This window comes from Calliopsis andreniformis, unplaced genomic scaffold (genome assembly GCF_051401765.1).
Source record: "Calliopsis andreniformis isolate RMS-2024a unplaced genomic scaffold, iyCalAndr_principal scaffold0022, whole genome shotgun sequence".
NCBI classification, from domain to species: domain Eukaryota; kingdom Metazoa; phylum Arthropoda; class Insecta; order Hymenoptera; family Andrenidae; genus Calliopsis; species Calliopsis andreniformis.
In genome coordinates, this window is record NW_027480432.1 from 5691474 (window position 1) to 5712498 (window position 21025).

General features: G+C 45.6%; 1 protein-coding gene across 2 annotated transcripts in view; it reads right to left on the reverse strand.

The window, feature by feature from the left end:
* LOC143186938 (uncharacterized) overlaps positions 1-21025 on the reverse strand; it is a 132203-nt gene that overhangs the window by 14892 nt on the left and 96286 nt on the right. The window contains exon 1 of one of the 2 annotated variants that reach the window (XM_076390822.1): positions 15492-16465. The exons of the other annotated variant lie outside the window; for it this stretch is intronic. Coding sequence (XP_076246937.1) covers positions 15492-15620 — 129 coding nt within the window. The 5' untranslated portion in view covers positions 15621-16465. Of the gene's footprint in view, positions 1-15491; positions 16466-21025 lie in introns of those variants that run through there. 2 annotated transcript variants of the gene reach the window in all.

Here is a 21025-nt window from a genome sequence, read left to right on the forward strand (position 1 = left end):
AATTGCGAGCCTCGGGCGATTCCAGCTGCAACACTTTTCCATTTAACGTTCATTCAGTGCAGTGGAATTATTCGATAAATTGAAACGTAGAAATATTGAAATTTTTTAAATGTGATAATGTTTTATAATTCCAGAGGTAAAAATTGCTGGGCTTGGAAATATCGAAGCTAGTACTGCAGAGAAATAATAAAATTGTAGCTTGAATAATAAGTGTGGTATTATTTCTTTGAATTATATAGCTTTTTTCAAATTTGTCGTTCTTTATGTTCGACTTTTAGATCTCTGTATTTTTATAGCTAAGATTGTAGTTTATTTCAGATGAAGATTGAAAGTCGTTTTTGACTCCAGCTTTTAGATTTCTATATTTTTACAGGAAAGATTATAACAGAAATAATACTTCAATGAGTGTTTAGTAAAATCTAGTGAACTATTTATTCGCCAAAAATTCACTAGTACTTACTATATCTATACCCCTGGTCACTTAAGTGAATTCTTCTAAATTTTAACCCAGAACCTCAATTTTAAGCTAAATTCACAGAAAACAATGACTGACAGTGAATGTCCTTAACTCAAGAGAAAATCATGTACCTAAGGGTTAAACCCTCCCCCAAGAAACTGCCCTCAGTCAAAACAGAAGCGCCCAGCTCCCCAGAGTCCCGAAAAGCCTCTACCAAGAGGCAAGCAGTCCCACCTTGGACGAGATTACCTCGACGTGTTTTCGATTCGCGATATCATCGCGAGGAGACGCAGGGGGGCGTCGGTTTCGCTCGAGATTAAGATCGACAGGCATCAACTCGTTTTATGACACTCGAGAGCGGTCACGAGACCCGGGCTCGGCTCGCCAGGGTCGACGTTCTTTCTCGCTACGTGATCGCGTCGAATCGTGATGGCCGAGGAGTCGTCTTGCGCAACCGAAAAGTCGATTATCATGCTTGCCCTAGGTCTTTCAAGGCCCCACCCCCACCGTCGCGAAAAGCGGCACCGTTAGAGGCGAGCAGCCGAGACGGGGGCCTCGCGGGGCTCGCCGAGGCGAAACCGAAAGTGAATCCTCGCTAGAAACCGTTTTGCACCGTTAGAGGCCGTTCCACCCTGCGCAGGGAATTCAGAATCGTTGATCACGTTTCGGCGAGCTGAACGAAATCGTCTGGCTGGGGGGCTTCCTAGCGGAACGAAATCGGCGCTGGGGGCAGCTGGGCGGGGGCCTCGCTATCTGCGGGGATAATCGTAGGATAGCGTGACTATAGCGATCCTCGGCGATCGCGAGACGGTGAGACGTTGATGCAAATGTTTTTTGGCGTGGTTCTTTTATCGCGGGCGCTCTGATTGTTAATCTTCGATTAGATAATTAGGCGGAGACGCAGGAATGCAGAGGTTCGGGTGGGGAGACTTGAGGAGTGACATGTGGAGTTGGTGAGTTGGTAGAGGTGTGTTTCGAGTGGTGTGATGTTGATATAGAAAAGGAAGTAGACTTAGGGCTTTTGGGTGTAATTAACTGTGACGTTCTTGTTTAATATTCAAGTTTGTGAATGTTTTAATTTGTGAATCTTTTTGCAGTGAAGTATTTTTTAGTATTCTTGTTTAGTTACAAATCTAATCCAGATCTTCGAAAGGAATTAATTAATGTGATTAGGGTCATAGAATTTGTACTAACTATTAATATCTGACATGAAATATATTTGTCAATAATATATAAAGATTGATACTCTCTAAAAGAATCTTCTATAATAGTTGCTACAATAAATCATTCATTTTCAGAAAATCCTAGCAATCCTACCACGTTATCATAGAATGTATTAGTACCACAGCTGAGTATAGAAATCTAATCAGATCTCCCAAACAAAAGTCCCACTCGAGATTGCACGACCTCCATTCAGACCACCTACCAATCACCCTAAACCCAAAAAACTACAGCATCAATTCATCCCTCCTGACATAGCCAAGAAACCCATAACCCAAATCTTCCCAAAAGCGAATGACCTAAACGCCCACTTATTCAATCACCCCAGCAATCTACGCTTCGATCATCCACCCAAACGACGAACACAAATCTTGGCCTCGATCCCCCCAAGGAATTCTATCTAGCGAACCTCGTGATTACTATGTGTCTTTTCTTCTAACGGCTATGGGGCAGTCATAGAGAACTGTAGCAACTATGGAGCAGCTATGCAGCAAGTATAAGGCAACTATGGAGCAACTATGCAGTAATTATGAAGCCTCCATAGATCTTCTATGAATCCTCTATGGAGTTATAAAACAGCTACAGAACACCTAGGTACAGAACGACCAGAAAAGTAGTTATAAAGCATCCATGGATCAGCTACAGAACAGACATAAAATCCTTCTAAAACAATTAGAACATTAGAAGAGTAGTATCAGAGCAGCTATGAAGCAACCACGGATCCTCTACACAGCATCTATATGACAGGCATAAAGTACTTCTAGAGCCATTAAAAGAGCAGTTATATATCAGCCACGGAGCAACTATGGAGCCCCTCTACAGCAGCTATGGAACAACTATAAAGCCTGTATAAAACAGTTATAGAGCCGATATATAACACCCATAAACCAGCTATAGAATAACTACAAAGACAGTCACAGATCATCGATGCAGCAGTCCATAGACCAGCTGATCGCGGCGCTGCCAATTATCGCGAGCATCCAAGGCCGCTGTACGTGGATCGGTTCCTGACGCGATCGCCACGCGTTCGAGCGAAGCTTCGCGACGTCGGCCCGCGACTGGCCGTCTCGGTTCGACTTGGCTAGAGAAGAGGGCCAGATAGGACGATTAGGCGGGCAGGGGTGAGAGAGGGGAGGAGGAGGAATCGCACGCCAGCGGGCACGGGACGCGAAAGGGGGAGGCACGTCGCCTGTCTCTCGACTGACGTAAGCGACTCGTTATCGGGACGACCTTAAGGCCAAACAGCCGCGACCGCGCCAAGAATCCGCGCGATTCTAGAGTCTAGACGACGGGACTTCCCGTTCGCGAGAGACTATTCAGGATTGTCTGATCGTTGCTCAATACCTGTCACGGTTTTATTTCTCGCGCACAGTCGCGGAGTTCAATGGAGGAGGCGTTAATTTCGACGCGTTTAGAGGCGAGGCAACGAGCTTGCAAATGATTTCTGGCCTCTGTCGCTGTGCAGCGGAAGTGATGGCAGATAGAGGGAACGAGCTGGAGGTACATGTGTAATGTAGGAGGAGGGTGAGAGCGGTAATTATTATTGTGACGAGGGCTGAGGGTGTGAATTGCGCAGCGGAATTTAATGGAGAAAATTTGTAGCGAGTTTTGGGTGTTTGAGGGTGGAAAATTGAGACTAGAATTATGAGCTGTAATAATATTTTCTGCGATTTTGGAATGCAGAAATTTTGAGGTTCTTTCGTTTCGAAGTTGTTGAGCCTTTGAGTAGAGACATTTTTTGAGATTCAGGTTTTTAGGTATTTCAAGTGTGAGAACTGTTGGCTCTTGAACCCTGAAATTTTGAACGATCATCTTAGTTATAATTGAAGCATTCCAGAGTGATAATTGAATGTAAATTTAACCGTACAATCTCTGGCATTTAAAATCTTTAAAAAACAGGGTCCAGAGTCTAAGAATTCCAATCTCTCCCAAAACATAAGTAACATATTCGAAACGAGCAGTATTTTCTTTTTATCAGAAACTACCTTTCTACTTCAATACACGTAATCTCCAATTGCCCCTTTTAGGGTTCTGAAAGAGCCACATATTCCACCTTGCACTTTACGTCACTGTATATCAGTGCACCTGCATTAAAGTGCAAAGTGCTTTCCACCAACTAATCTCCTCGACCTATGACTCAACCTGAACAACCTTCCAAGAATCGCCATTTTCAGTAGAAAACGTTCGCTCCTTTTCCCAGACGAATCTAGGCCGTGGCGGGCAATCTCGCGACCTCATAAGCCCAAGAAAGAAACCAATGGCGATAACATCGTATCTGCGTGCTGGCCCCAATCTGTAAATAATGCCGAGGACGGGACGATAACTAGTCAATTGTTTCGAGCCCGACAAAGAACGAAAGAATCTCTGGATCGATAACCGCTGAGAGATCGCCAACTACGTGAACATGTGCACTGTGTCGCTGCATATACAGGGTGTCCCAAAACTGGTGGCACATGCTGGGTTTATTACTAAACACTCTTGCTCTGGTCAGTGACTAATTCTACAATAAGCTAAAAGCACTCCCCTTTCCCCATTTACCCCTCCAATGTCTACACTTAAACTTCGGTATACTTGTACTTGGTTAAAATCCAAAATCAATTTTCAACAAATTTTATTACACATTTTCGTCTCATTTTTTCGTGTAGAATTACCTTCTTCCTCTTTATACCACCAGTTCTGGGACACCCTGTATAACTTGTTTAATTATAAAAATGGTGTAAGTTAAAAATTCAAGAAAAGTTATTCTATATCAATTGAGCCACATAAAAACGATCCAAATCCCCCAAAAATTGAAATATGAATTTTAGAAAAAATGCTGGACTTACACCACTTTCATAATAACCGATGTCTTATATCTACGAGTGTCCAAGTGGTAACAGAAAAATGATTGAACTGCGAGTGACTTTATAATCGATAGACCGTCGATAGACCAAATGGCAGTCGTTCGACCTATACCGATAATAATGAACTTGTTTATAGAAGATGCAGCTCGATCTGCGCGTGCAGTCGCTCCGATAAGAATTTGTCATCATTTGTCGCGAGCGTCACGACGACGATAACGCCAGGCGCGTTTTCGCGTATTCCACGCGTCGCTCGAAGGAAAATTCAACGATTTTGCACGCTGGTAGACAGTCGACGTTATGTAATCGGAATAATCGGGGAAAAAGGCGACGGGGCAAGATGGCGGGGATGGTTTCCTGGAAAAGCGACACGGTTGCGCAACGAACGCGACGTTCTGAGACACGTTCCGTGAAGGACTTCGCTGAGCTTCGAGTTTTGTTCAACTTGTCGAGCAATTCTAATGATGGGAGGGATAGTTCGAAGAGGGGAAATATTTTTGGTGCTGAATCTGTATTTTCGAAAAGAAAAAGAGGAATTAAAAGAATTCTTTTACGTAAAAATAAGGGTTTAAGAAGACACAAATCTATAAGGTAATACTGAAGCTATATTAGTTCTTATAAATAAGAAAGTGTAAGTATTTCATGCATTTCCAGCAATGCGAAAGTATCCAAATACTTATGCATGAATATGTACCCACATTAAACTGCAGTACTCATTTAGAATATTTTAATTAAAGTTTGAGTATAGGAATATCAAAATCAAAAAATTGAAGTACTTTAAAAATCAGAAATTTCGAATAATCAAGGGACTAGAAACTCTAAAATTAGAAGGTTCAGGGATGAAAAACCTTGAAGGCAAAAAAGCAGTAAAATTCATCCCCTAAACGTTTAAAAATTCAAAAGCACAAAAATTCGACGATATTAATCCCCACCCTTAGCTCAAGCTCAAGCACTAACAAACCTAAAACCGTGAATAATTCCCAGAAGAAACTGCTCAAACAGAAACCTCCATCGAAACCCTCCCCCTGTCGTCACCAGTTACCTACTAAGAACCCGCTTGTCGAATGCAATTGGAGCGCTCTCGTGTGCCCGCGACGTCGCAATTATCGCGCAGCGGACTTATTAACGTGTAATCGCGATCCCCTCCGAGCAGGGTGGATCGTCGCGAAAACGGACGCTTCGAAGTTAATTAATCGATCACGCGAGCTGTGGACGCGGAGAGGAAGGGGAGGAGGCGAAAGGCGCGCGTTGCAATTTTCGTGGTCGCGCGTGGAGCAGCGAAACAGCGCGAGTCGGACACGGGGAACGGGAGAGGAACAGAGAGAGAAGCAGTCGTGCATACGGTCGCGTAATTTCCAGCAGACGTTTCCCGCTTGCCGGAGATAACGCTAACGAGGCCCAGATAATAACGTCGGCAGTCTAGACAGTTAATTACAAGAAGTCCTTTGGAACAACGCGGACCGCGCGAGCTTTCAGCCTCGCCGCGTACTCTTTCAGGTGGCAGCTGAAGCCTCGCCGCGGCGAACCTTTAGGGGACCTCTTCGACAATTAACGAACTCGAAAATGACCGAAGAATTTCAAGCAGAACTGGACGAGCATTCGAAGGACTCCAGGGGGAGGTGAAACCTCGGGGCGAGAAGACCCTGGGAATGGGATGGGTCATCGTGGTCCAAAGGTTGAAATCATTTCGGGGGGAAGCATTTAGCTGCTCGTTTTAGTGTCCATAAGATTCTTCGCAGCTTAAGCTGGGTCTACGCCAGCGAACAATTCGCGATCACGGTTCGGAAGAGATGTTTGCAAACAGTTTGAAAAGTTTTTATCACCATTTTATCACCCTGTTCTTGGTGGTAGCGGAAAAATAGAGTAAGGGTGATCAAAAGTTTGCGAGTGGTGTTCGTGAGCTGTTCGCTAGTGTACACCCAGCTTAAAGGAGCTTTCAGCGACTCCCTTTTGTCTGTGTCTTTTTTTAAGTGTTTGATGTATGTAGGCAGAATTTTTGAAGCCTTCTTTACTAGTATTTGGAGGCTTTGAGTTTTTGAATACTCAGACACTATGTTCTGCACTTATTTCAAGCTTTACTAAAAGTGATTTTAAAAATTGTGCAGTTCATAAATTTCCAAGCTTAAAATTAAAAAATTCTTGTACCTTTAGAATTCGTATTTTCAAATCTTTTGGATTCTTAAATATTTAGTCCTTTCTCTCAAACAGAGCCCCACCACAATGCAATCTTATTACATTTAACACAGGCGCATGAAAAATGAATATCCCTAGAAGCTACAGGCTCCATCCCAGCTAGCTTAATTACCAAACCGAAACTTTCTATCGCCAAGCACCCCAGATCAATACTCCCTCCTCAAAGAAACTGAAAACTCGCGAAACTTCGCATGAATACTATCAGAAAACGATTTCGCCGCCCTGCTGAAAAGTTCCAACGAGATACTCGACTCCATCTAGAAAAAGGTTGCCACCCTTCACCCCCTGGTGGAGTCCCTCACGAAAACTACCCGATCCTTCCCCTTCCTTAACGATTCATCACCCTAGGACGACAGTCTCCCGCGATATCTCGGCTATTTCCGCGGGGGAGGGAAAAGTAGCGCGCGATTATGCAAAGCATGGACGAAAGGGTTGCGTGCTCTGCACGGTGTCGACGTGATCACCGCGATAGCGGAGGGGTCGACAAACCGAGGCCTAGAAAACGGCAGCCTAGGCGCAGAGCTCGACAAACAGAGGAACGAGGGGAGATTGCGAGCTGGAGGTGCGCTTTTTGGAATGGGCTCTGGGGATTGATAAGCGTAACGGAACGCTGGGATAATGAGTACTTGTTGAGTCGGTTGGAGAAGAAAGTGGGACTGAATTGTGGGGTTCGTGGTTGGGGGGCTGGAGGAAGAAATTGGGGATGAATTCTTTTCTTTTTGGAGGGGCTGGGTTTGTTACTTTGCTGGGGATGGGGAGAATTGTCGAGTAATGAGATTATAGCACAGGGAAAATTAATTTGATTTTTGGGAGAGTATAATATTGTCGAGTTACATAGTAATCAAAATTATGGTCGAAGGAATTGGGGTGAAAATTCTTTTCTTTGAAAATATTTCTTTTCTGTAAAAGCATCTTCGGTACAGAAATATAATCATATATAAGATGACCCATTTGAAGTCTCACATGTAATTATCTCCTAAACTACAGCTCGTTTCAAAAGTGTTTTAAATTAGACGTCCACCTCTAGGTGGATTTTTTTTAATAATAAAAAAATAAAAAATGTAGAAATAGGGTAAGTTTTATTTAAAACACTTTCTGAAACGATCTCTAGTGTAGAAGATATTTACCTACTAAATCTTCAAATAAGTCACCATATATGTAACATAAATAAAAATAAATCCACAGATAATTACTCGAAAATTCTCTACAACTAATACCACTCTAAACCAGATAATTAAATTACATAGGTACATTACCACTCATTACTAAACTTTTTCTTTCATAAAACGAATGTTCCCCCATGTTCTCAAACTAAATTCCCTCATCCATTTTCCACTGATATTTTCCCACAAAATTTTTCTCCCTGCAGTTGCATAGTGGATATGCAAGCGACACACTCGCCACCCCTGGTGCATCTTCAGCGGGCGTTTAAGTACGTACCGAGCTCAATATTTGGCGAAACGTAGTCGCCAGCCCTTTCCCGCTCCCAGACCCTCCAAAATTTCGCGTCCACGTTATGTATCGCAATTACCGGTCTCCACCCTCCCTTGGCGCACTCGACGAGCGGAAGTTCTGTCGCGATCGTGCTCGTGTTACACGATGTTCGTTTGTAGTCGCGCGATTCAAGCACTTGTAAGGCATACGGGAATATACAGGGTGATTCGCGAATGCATGTCGATGCTTCAGCTAATGAATGCGTTTACGCTGAATGACGACTCTTTTTCGTGAGGACGATGCACACAATGTTTGCGACGCTATGTTGGGAAGCTTGGAAGGAAGAAGGTTTTTTTAGAAATTCATTTCAAATGGTATCAAATTATATCATTTTCAGGTTATTGAGATTTTTAATTTTTTAGGTATTAGGTGTTTCTTCAAATTTCTCAATTTTGGAACCTTTAGTCTTTGAACTTCTGATTACTACTGGGATATATTTTAAAAGTATTGCTAAATACCTCAGTTTTTAAATTTCCTAATTTCTCAGTACCTCAATATCTCAATTGCGTAATTTCCCAGTCTTTTGATTTCTTAATGTTTCAATGTCTCAATTTCCCAATACCTCAATGTCTCCATTTCCCAATTTCTCAATGTTTCAGTGTCTGAATATTTCAATTTCCCAAAGTCTCAATACCTTAATTTCCCAATTTTTCAATTTTCGAATTTTGTGAAATTTTGTACGATTAAATATTCACTAGTGTAATACTATACGTAGTAACTTCCCTAAAAACTTCCCCAAAATTGTAACTAAATTATAATCGCAAACCACGAGCTTACAATGACTGAAAATCGCAACTAGTTCTACCAATAACAAGCAAATACACATTCTCCCCTTCCCAAAAAAATTCCCCAAAACACTCCTCCATCCCTGCCCCCAAATCACGTCTCCACAACAAACAGAAGCACCACCCGCTCGAGTCTCCCCGAAAACCTCCATCACAAAAACCGCTCGGTCGAAATCTCCCGCTCCCTCGTCCCAAAAATTCCATCCTCCCATTCTGCGTCTATATCTGACTCGGGTATGCGGCAATCATCGCTGGAAAGCGTGGTCGCGACAGCGCGACGCCCTGGAAATCGAGGCACGCCGCAATCTTCCGGACCGAGCAAGTGGAACGTGAAAAGCGCGCGTCGCCACGGTCGATCGACGCGACTGGTCGCGCTCGTGGAGCGAGGAGCAGCTTCCAGCGCGTTTCCCACGCCGACAGGGCTTCTCTCTCCTCTGGCCCTGGGGGGACGCGAAGCGGAGAGGAGCGACGAGGGCACTGGCGAGGGTGAAGGAGGAGCAGACGGGGAGAAAAGAGAGGAAAACGAGCTGACCTTAATTTCGCGGAGGAAAAACGCGAGGCGCGCGAGGAGGGCACGTGCACGCGTCGCGAGCGTATGCAGCGTGCACCAGCGCGGGGCGTGATTTCGATACTAACGAGCTGGATTAGACGAACCGTTAGATCCGCGAGATAGCGATCGCGGGAGGAGGTCTTGAAAAGGCTCTGCGCCCGATCGCTCGATCGGTGCATATGGACGCTACGTGGCCTGGATTCCTGGACTGAGATAATTCAGCGGATGGGAGAGATGGCGAGCTGTTTCCCACGTGGGAACGAGATTGGAGATTGTTTGGGACGGGGCGTGGGGGTGATTCTTGTTTGAGTTTGTCTCTGTCAGGGGAAGGGGTGGATTTGGGCTTGGGGAGAGAAAGTAGTGTGGAGGAGAGAACTACAATTGGAGCGTGTAGAACTGTGTTGTAGGTACTGAATCTTCTGGGAGAATTATTTGATAATGGGGTGGGTACTTGATATAGTCTTGTGAGTCGTGAGTGGTATAGTATATCTGGGTCTCTATTTATATGGAGGGTCTCTATAATATGAATTTATGAAAATTGGTTTATCAGTTGCAAGTCGCAAGTTGCAACTGACAAGATACAAGTTGCAAGTCTTCAGAATTAAGTCACAAGTCGGAAGTTATAACTTACAGGCTGCAAGGTACAAGATACAAGTAGCAAATTTTGCAAATATCATCGTAATGAACAAGACCTCAATAAAAGTTCAGTGAATCAATATTTATTGTCAATATTTCAGCAGTGTCAATATTATTGAGCAAGTAAACAGATAAATTAAAGCATCGCTATTTGATTTTATCAATTCAATCTTGTTGAAACCAGTTTTTTCGAGTAACTAGATAATCAATTCATTAATAGTCACGCTAATTAATGAACTCAGTATTCACAATAAGTATTATTTGCCTGAGGGTTTTTTTAGAAAGAAGCCAATTCTAGAAATTCAATTTACATATGGTGTAGATGAATCTCTAATACCTCGTTAAATGATTGTCGAACCAGTTCTTTATGATCAGTTAAGAGGCATTTTGTAATATAAAGACTATCAAATGACGTTTCACGAGTCATGATTAGGTACAGATGAGAAAATTGAAAAATCATGGAAATTGCAGATTTTTAATTAGATATTACGCGTATGTTATAATTAAACTAATTAGAAGAAATCATGTAAAAATCTGAATGTTACCTACTAACAACTTATTCATACACTTATTACTGCTAGATAGAACCAGACGATCTAATAATAATTTACTAATTAAATCATGCATCGGTGCATCAAATTATTTTTCAGATATTTCCAATGACCTATTCGCCTAAAAAGATTTGTCACTGAAACGAGCAAATATAAATACACAACAATGAATTATTCTACCAGCAGTATCAAAATATTCCACACATTGCTCTAATACAACATGCCCAATTGCAGCAATCAAACTTTATCACTTGGCGGCAGAATCAATAGCCTCAATTGATTTTCGACGCATTCGATAATGGAGGAATCTCCAAACAGCCGACTGAGCCTGTTTTTTTCTCCTGGGAGGACCAATCATCCAGCTTTCGTACAGACCATAGTACCTGGAAAATCTTCGATATTTCCAGGGGAGAGTTTCAGGAGCACAATGGTCGGAAAAATGGTCTGCCTCAGAAAAAAACCTGCTAGCCTCGTATTCTGCTGGAATAAACCTGGGTCCCTCTATTTTCTTCCATAGAAGGAACTGTACACGTAAATCCGCGCATGAAAAGAAAAAAGGAAAGGAGGAAGAGCAGGAGCCTGTGGTAAGCTCGGCTGAAAAACATCCGCAGGTAGCTGGAAAATTGGTGGAGGCAGAATGGCATTGAAAAGCTGGCGAATGAAAGGGAAATTTAATAAAGATATTTTTTGGGAAGCTTTCCCGTTGCACCAGCTGTTGGATTATTATATACATAGTGACTCTGACGACCTGGTTTACAAGTTGTTAGATAATCTATGACAGCTCTGAGGACCTAGTTTAAAAGTTGTCACATAATCTGCTGCCGTTTGAGAAATTGACTAAGCTGCATGTATCTGTGGTTTTAAAGCAAAATGACTCAAGTCACATGTTTCTAATTTGAGATATTGGAGTTTAAAGTTCTCAGCTGAAGGATTTGTCTTCTGTCTAAAAATATAAATTCTATATCCTGGATGTCAATTAAGGACTCACCTCGAATTTTTTGAAAATGTGACATAGGTCATTTTGCCTTACAAGCACAGATATAAGTGCTCCAAGCTTCAAGAGACCTCAACACATATCTGCAATTCCTTTCATTATTACTATACATATTGAACTTCCAAAAACTCCAAATAATCCAGGCCATTCAAACCTTCAAACAACCCCAACCCAAAGCATCCTATTATCCCTCCACGTCCTAAGATCTCCACAACCCTGAAACCTTTGGAACAGCACCAAAAACGTTCCCCAATCAGCGGAGGGTTCCCACCAATCTCGTCGAAGGCTCTCAAAATCTGACCCAATCCAGAACAAAAATATAACCCAGCTAGTTTTGCCTCAGAACCACAGATATTGTTATGGAAAATTAAAAGACGAGGTCTAAATGCTTCAAGCTTCCAGAGACCTCAACACATATCTGCAATTCCCTCCATTATTACTGTACATATTGAACTCCCAAAACCCTCAAATAATCCAAGCCATTCAAACCTTCAAACAACCCCAACCCAAAGCATCCTATTATCCCTCCACGTCCTAAGATCTCCACAACCCTGAAACCTTTGGAACAGCACCAAAAACGTTCCCCAATCAGCGGAGGGTTCCCACCAATCTCGTCGAAGGCCCCCAAAAACCGACCCAGTCGAGAACAAGGTTACAGAGTCCGTGTCGGGTGGCCGTGCACCTCGGTGCAACGTCCCGAAATAGAGGCAATTACCCATAATTTAATGGGACACGTCGTCGAAGCGAGGTCGAAACGTTTCGGGCACACCCTGTATAAGGAGACGTCGAGGCCGACCTCACGATCGGGCTGATGACATTTAAAAGTGCGACGGGAAGGTATCGACCGACAGAAAAGAGGCGAGGGAGCGAACCGACGAGCGCAGAGGACAGAGAGAGGAGGTGAGCGAGAGACAGAGGGACAGAGAGAGACAGAGTGACAGAAGGGTGGAGCGACGAGGAGACGGGGAGACGGTTAATGGGAGCGAGGGAGACGGACTGTCGACCCAGACGAGAAAACTGCAGTGAAAGCCCGACTCGCATTCTGGGCCAGACGGAAGAAACACGAGGCAGACGGTGTAACGGCCTCCTTCTGTCTCGCTCCTATCGATTGCACCGTCTCGATTCGCCCTCACGGCTCGCCGCGTCCGCGCCTGCACGCTCGTTTTTCCTATTTTTCTTCCGCCGTGGCCCCCCGACTGAGCTATCGTCCCTCAACTTTCGCGCTCTCTGGCCTGTCCCGCTGCCACGGGGGAATTCTCGATGCATGTTACGCTGGAGACGGTGCTCTGATTTTTGCATGCATGGATATCGTATGCTGAGAGGATTGTGGGAAGGCTTTGAGTTCGCGGGGGGAGGAATATAGGGAATTTGGTGGATTTGTTTTAGGGGAGGGTGGGCGTAAGGGTTGGTTGATGTGATTGGGTCCTCGAGTGTTTAACATTTTTCGTTCCGAATGTGTAGGGATGCTTAGAATGCGTCATCGTGGGAGAGTTGAGTGGTTTGAGCAACTGGATGGAAGTTTTATTGCGAGACATACCTTTGAGACATGTTCTGAGTCATTGTTTGAGCTGTTTTCTGAGTCATATTTTGAGGCATGTTCTGAGTCATGTTTGCATCACGTTCTGGGTCATGTTTTGAGCCAGATTTTGAGCCACGTTTTGAGTCATATATTGAGCTATGTTTTGAGACATTCTAGTTCACATTTTGAGCTACATTAAGAGTCATATTTTGAGCCATATTAAGAGTCATATTTTGCTCAGCTTCCCTAATTCACCCATCATAATAAACTCATCCTACAAGAATATCTATATCCTTCTCCAAAACAATTTTTCTAATTAAATCCCCTCAAAACTACAAAACTTCAGAAAAAATATAAAAGACCCCCCACCTTCAAAAACTTCACTACCTAATCCATCACCACAAAAACCAAACAAAGCACAAAGTTACCATTCCACTGACTCAAATTATCAAACAAAGCGATTAATCGTCCACCGCCGATACAAAAACGCCGATCAGCTCTGGCTTCCCTGAGCCGTGAAGCTATCCCATTTCGAAGAAGCATTCGAAGCCTCCTGCGAGACAAGACACAACATCGATTGCGAAACGGATGGGAATTACAAGAAGCCTGCCCGATAAAAGACACTGCGCGAGAAGTCTCGGCTCGTCAAGGCTCCGATGAACGTCTTTCTTGGAGTTATTAATAGATCAATTATACACACGGATCTATCTTATCGACTCATTGTTGCCGCGGATTGAAAGGGTTTGATTGCGCGGATGGCAGACGAGCGAGGCGATAAGCGGTGGCTCGCGGGGGCAGGCGACTGGCGGAGTAGATAACACGTGGCCTGCGCGATTCGAGCGATTAAAAATCGACGTCTGGCTGGATATCAAGTTTGCCCTATTTTCCAAGCCCGCGACCGAGCACGTTCCACTGACGCGCGTCCCGAAGTTTCGCTTAATTAACGACACTATCGACGTCCTCGTTACTCGGCTGCTGTTAATAGATTTCCGCGTGTTCCGTGCGGATAAATGTATAATTCGACTGCCTTGGCGGTGATTCAGTCTTCCGTGCTAGGGACCCGAGCACAGAATGCACCGGGATGCATCCATGGATTATGCAAATTCGATACGTGGGGAGGGGCGGCCCTGAGGGCTCACTCTTGGCTGGGAAATGAAGAGAAATTTTTGCGAGAGTTTTATATAGAGGGAGCAGGTTTTGAGAAAATTTGGCTTGGAAATGGGGGGAAGTGGTGGAGGGAGGATGGACTGCGTGTTTATGCAAATTTGTGTTTTTGTGAGGAGGAGAGGCTAAATAGAACTTGAGTAGAGATTTGCTTCTGCTTTCGAATATTATAATATGTAGCTTGATTTTTATATTTTGTGTAGGTTTGCATGCAGCTTCTGTACATATAAATGTCGAAGGTATTCGGTATAAGCTTGTTGCTTCCTTTAGAGGCTTTACTTGCATTTTATGTAATTATTGTTCTTTGTTACTTTTCAGTCAGATAAGATGAATATAGATTATAGATACACGAGTGATCCTCGAAATTAGTGTTCACGAGACGCGAGACTATAACGAGTGGAGGCTATAAAAAGGTTATAAAAAAGTCGAAGTTCCAAACGATTCTCACGAGAGTCGATTGTTTTTCAAGTTTTAAATAATAAAAAAGTTTCGAAGTGGATTCTTTAGTAGAACCCATAGAAATGTGAGCTGAGATACTTCGTACAGCCCTGAACGAGGTTGCGAGCCCCTAACATCATAAATTTGTCACGCCCTTTGTCCAGACTGTCGAAAAGTGTGAAGGTTACCCACCGACGTTTTTTACTTACTTTTTATAGCTCTTCCAAACAGTAAAATCGTAAAATGTGTTCTAAAGTCGCTAAAATTTTTAACTCCCCTCATAAATTTCGAAAAAGATTTATGAGGCAGATAGCTTTCGGTCGATTATCATAGAAAATTCTAAAAGGCCGAGTCCCTGCTACTCAGTTTCAGCTTTTACTAGAACTTCAGTACCTTGGTGACTAATGAAAAACTGTGACGTCAAAGAATACCAAACTCCATACAAGTACTTAGAAAATTCCTCCACTGGGCATATATTTAGTCAAGAATTTTCATCCCCCTAATTGAAGACTTAACGAGACGTAGTTATTCAAATATAATTTCTAATACACTAATTATTATCACGATCTTCACAGGACAGAAACTCTTCGCTAAGAGGTACACTGGATAGGATTAAAAAAAAAAAGGATAAGAAAGAATCTCAACATACCACAAGGGCCATGTCGCGTGGTTTCGAACCCTGAACGTGAAGGATTCTCGCGCCCAGCTCGAGCAGCTTCCTCCTCAACTGTTTCACGGAGACGCCGAGCGTCTGCATGCAGCGACGCCTCAGCTTCATTTGAACCGCGCCGCCAGGTTGTCGACGTGCCGCAAACCACTGACCGTCAGCTGTCAAGCTGGCATAAACACTCCCGACCGTCGACCCGCTGGCTACTTCGTCAAACCTCCCCGAATTCCTGTTCACTGATATCACTTTCCGTCTGTCACCATACGTACATCCACCGCCCCCGAAACGAGTCACTCCTGCGTCCACTCGGGCACGAAAACCCAGGGAAAACCGCACGCCACTCAACGTGTCATGCCGAGGAGGATCGCTCTCGCGATTGATCGAGCTCGTCAGGAAGTGGCCCCGTTTCTGCCTCGACTCGATCCCCAGTTCCACTCGACCGCAGGCTTCGCGGCTCTTCCACGAGAAACTTAATTATCGCGGCTCTCGTCCCGACCAGTCTCGGTTCCGTTTCACTTCCCGTGGATTCTCGCAACTACGGTCGCACGGAGCACAGTGGCGCGTCCCTGCGACCTCAGAGTCGCCAGACGCCCGACACCGCGGCAGCACGCGTCTTTTGACAGTCACGACCTTGACTTTCCACCGACCACCGCGTTTCGCTCCTCCTCGTGCTCCTTTCTCCGCGGGACTCCTTCGATCCTACACTGTTCCTCGATCTCCAGGCTCTCTTAAACCCTCCTCACTCGCCACAGGTTACACACACGGCTCGACCACTCGTAGAATCTCTCGCTAGCGTATACGATTCTATAGAGACTCGGAAGCACGGATGACTGAGAAACTCTCGAGAGGAGAGCACGCTAGGAGCTGGTTTCCTCCCAGGGTCGACAGCTCTCCGCGAGTCTCTGTTCGCTCCGAACTAGAAAGCGGAACCTGCTCCGCGAAGCGTCGCGAGCACTCTAGACATCCGACGCGTTCGAAGTCCGACGGCAGACTGAATTCGTCCGGTGGCTGTCAGGCCGCAGCATCGTCGCTTCCCCCACCACGTGACCCTCCGCGCGCCCCGTCGGCGCAGCGGTCGCGTTTCCCCCTCCCCTCGAGTCGTCTCGCCCCTTGCCAGGGACTCCCGATCCATGTCGCTGCGTCTCTCTCTGTTGCACTGGCAGACGCTGGTGCGCACGCACACGCTTCGACGTCGGCTGGCGGGGGGGAGAGGGGACGTCTGCGCGCGTGTGGCGTGCAGCGGGTGTCCTGCGTGCACAGAGGTATCGACACGCACACAGAGCGAGGCGCAATACGAGCTGGCAGCCGGTTATGCCGGTATATGTCGTAGCGCGACGCAAAAATCATCCGCGTGGCGGTGTGTCGTGTGGCGATGATATCCCCGCGACAGGACGGCGCGCTGTTATTATTCTGGGTGGGAGGGGACGCTCGGCGACAAGGACTCGACACGGTGACACCGCGAAGTTTCGTACCGGGGGCCAGGAAGCCGTCGATTAATCGCGCGCGCGACCGTTCGAACTTAATTAAACCCTCGCGACCGCGGGAGGGGTGTCTCGTGGAACTGGTGGACACTTTAACGTGTGTAGATACTTTATTGGTTTTTGGGAATCGCTGGACTCAGTCTTCAGGATAATGGTACCAGTGGAGTTGTTTCCTGGTGAACGCTTTGACGCGTGTAGATACTTGTTTGGGTTTTGGGACACGCTGGATTCCGTTTCCAGGAGTAAAGCTATGCTTTGTCATGGTGTTTGTGAATTTTTTCTGTAGTTTGAATATTTATTGAAGTAGTATTTATTTTAACTTCATTATTTATTGTAGTTGTAATTATTGTAGCTTAAAAAGAAACTTGAGAAAATTGAGCTCATTATTTATTTTGTGTTGCATCCCCCTCATTATCCAAACTCCTCATCCTCTACCCCTGATACCAAGCTATACTACAGGGTGAACAGTTTAACTAGAAACCCTCTGAGTATTTCCAGCACCTACAATACTAATGTCATTAACAATAAATGCTGCTAAGACTCATCACAGAGTTTCTAGTTCATCTGGTCACCCTGCATAAGTAGAAAAATCTCATCCATCATCCTGGTTCACCATTTCACGTGAATCACTGAACGTCAGAAGAGCCTGACCCGTATTCGAGTCAGGCACACGTGAACAAATACCAGATCCTAGGAAGTGGATAGGACAAGAGAGATCGAAAATCGAGGAACGTTTATTCTTCCATCGGCCAGTAACTCACCCTTCCGTGCTATTAGGTTTCCTGGCGAGAGTTCCCCGAGGGTCATAAAATTTTCACCGACGATGAAACGCACGTGGTCACGGTAGCGCGCGTGGAAAGTAATTACCTTTCGCCTGGCAGCGTGGAAGGTAAAACCCCGGAATTTCGAGTGCCGAAATCTCGAAAAGTAGGAAGAAGGTTGCTGGCATCCCCTCTCAGCGCGTGCGCCTGCGCCGTCCGCGCGTTCATTCGCGCGAATTATTCCCGTCGACCGTGCTCCCTCTGTCTTTCTCTCTCTCTCTGCCTACACGGTTCCATTAATTCGAGTGCGCCACTCTACCCTGTAGAGGGTGAAATTACCCTTGAAATTATAACAGGTTGATACTTCAACCGCACCAGCGGCGGCATCGACCGTCAGGCTCGCTCACGGATCGATAACCGTTGTTCGATAACGGGCAACGGTGGAAACGCCGCGAGCCCAGCCATCGTTTAGGTTTAGAGAATAGTTTTCAATTAAGCACGCGAGGGATGGCAACGACAAAAGAAGCTGCCGTTGGCTGCTCGTCGAATCGTTCAACCGACCCTGTCTCGCAATCGGATAATCGCTGCCTGCCAATTAAGCTGGGACTGATCGCGCGACGATACGTTTTTGAGCGCAGTTGTCTTGATATAGGATCGATGGAAGGATCGTGATTCCTTGGAAGTGGGCCCTTATTATAGGGGACAGATGATGTTTGAGGACAGACTTGATTTGGACGTAAAGGGGTAGTATAATTGAGAATGAGTAGTTTGTCTTTTGGAGCTCTTAAAGTGTTGTCTTGATATGAGCTCTGATTCTGATGCCTGAGTCCAAAATTATTCCATACTCATAGAGTTAAGCCAAACCTGAGGACTATAGTCCAGTTGTCTGACTGGCTGATTCCTGATCCTTGACTACTGATCCACACATTTGAGTCTTGATCTGAGACTACTACTATCAAAACCCTGACTTGATCAAAGACCAAAACCAAACTAAAAAGACAGACGATTCCTGACTCCTGACCTACTAAGCTCTAACTCCTTCCTAAGTCCTCTATTCAGACCAAGAACAATAATCCCTAAGTGCTAGCTTCCACCTCTGGGACTTGACCTATGTCCCATGACTCTTGCATGCAGGACCCAGAACTAACTCAGACCAAATCCAAATCAAAAACGTTAGCCCACTCCCAATCGATTCTTGACCCCTGTCCCCTGAGCCTCTAAGCTCTGACCCCTCCCTGACCCCCCATCGAAACCTCAAAACACTAGCCCAAAAGGAGAGCCAGCTCCATTCACAGTCACACTCATACAAGAATTCTCGCTTGACCGTTCGAATTCTCAGCTCCACAGCGATCCATCACGCTCCAGCGAGTCGCAGCGATCTCAAAGCAACCATGCAGTTCCCGACGCCACCCAAGTGCGCCACTCACCCCCTGCCGTTCTCACGACCTCGCGACATTCCTCCTGGCCGCGGTAGCGTCGCAGTTTCGCGTCGACCTCGATCGTCGCCAAAGGACGCGTCTCTTCCTGGAGGAGAGAGTCTGGCCAGCGTTGCTCGATCGCGAGGAGGCACGAAAGCGGTCGAAGCGATGCACGACGACCGCCCCACGCGCAGACGATTTCCCTCCACGAGGCACCAGACGCTCCTGACCCCCACCACGTCGCGCCCCCACACCAAGAGGCCAAAGTCTCACAGACGAATTCTCACACCCGCGCAGACGAGACCGCGAGGAGCGCGCCGAAAGAGGAACAGAGGCGGCCAGACCCTGCGGAGGTGGAGGCACAGGCAGACATACAGACGGAGAGAGATAACGAGAGGAGGTTCGCCAGGGTCGAACAGAGAGAGGAGAGAGGGAGAGAGATCGCGTCCCATAGCGTGTACGAGCTCGCGACGACGTCAGTGCAGGCGCGCCTTAAGGAACTTCGACGGCTGACCTTACCTCGGCCAAGGTCGTCCCATGACGAACCGTCGTCTGCCTCTAACGTCGTTTTGACTGACTGTGATCCGTGTTTTGACGAGCGCCCGACCGTGCAGACGTTCGACGCCGCAACGCTGTTGTTGTGAACCGAACCAAGGAGAATCGCGCGGGTAATTATGACGCCGAGGAATGCGAGGAAGGGGCGAATTGGGGGATCGAAGGAGAGGGGATTTTCGGGGGATTCTTTGGGCGAGAGTTAGAGGATAGGGAGGGTTCTGGTTAGATAAGGGTTGGTCTTCAGGATTCTGTATTTTAGTACATGTACAGTGGTTCCGCGTTAGTTGGCCATGGTTCGCGACCAGATCTGGCTAAGTATCTGAGGAGGGCTACTTCTAGGAACTCCCGAGTGTTTTCTTTCTCCGAGTCGTTCGTCTCAGAATGGATAAATAAGTGGAGTAATAAGGAATGAGAGCAAATGAGATATCGATATATGAAATAATGAGTAAAGGGTCTCGTTCAGGGAAGTCACGCTGAAGACACTTGGTGAAGTGTCTTCCTAGAAATGGTGGAGATGGCGACGGCCAACTATCCTGGGGAAATTTCAGTCGATTAACCCGGAGCCACTGTACTTAGGTCATCAAAGACCTAATTGAAGGAAGAAGAAACTGTTTTAAAAAGTTATAAATAGGTCGCTCCAAAATATAATGAATTTTAATTAATTCTCTTGGAAGTAAAAGAATCTTCAGAGACATTATTAATAGAGTGACTCAATACAATGTATACTGAGCCCACCCTATCTACTTCCACAGCACCCTTGAATTCTCAAAAAACGAGGTGTCCTCTCTCACAAATCTGAATGAATTTTAACGAGTACTTGTTAGTATGAAGCAATTCATTCATCAATTTCGTAAACGAGTCTGCTCGTTCCCTTAAGGACCACCAGCCTGTCTGAGATGCATTTACAAGCTCTGGTGACGAGATAATAATCGAGGTTTGTCGGACCCAATAGAGAAGAGCATTGGACACCACCAGCGAGAGACCAGAATATTAGTCATAAATATATCTCGATTATTCACGCCCACACAAAAAACAAAAAGAACTCCAACCCTTCCTCCGTGAATTCATTTTCAGCAGAATTGACGGCGATAGAAATGTCATCCCTGTCAACCCAAAACCTGGCCCCATCATCGACTCCCACGCCAGGCGATTTCCAGCCAACCATCCGCGTTTCTGACGTCTTTTGCAACCGGGTACACGTGACACAGCGTTCTCCCGTGGCAGCTCCGTTTCTACGTCTGACGCAAGCGAGACTGAAACTTTTCCATTAGACGACCGCCTCCCGTGGACCTTAACGACCC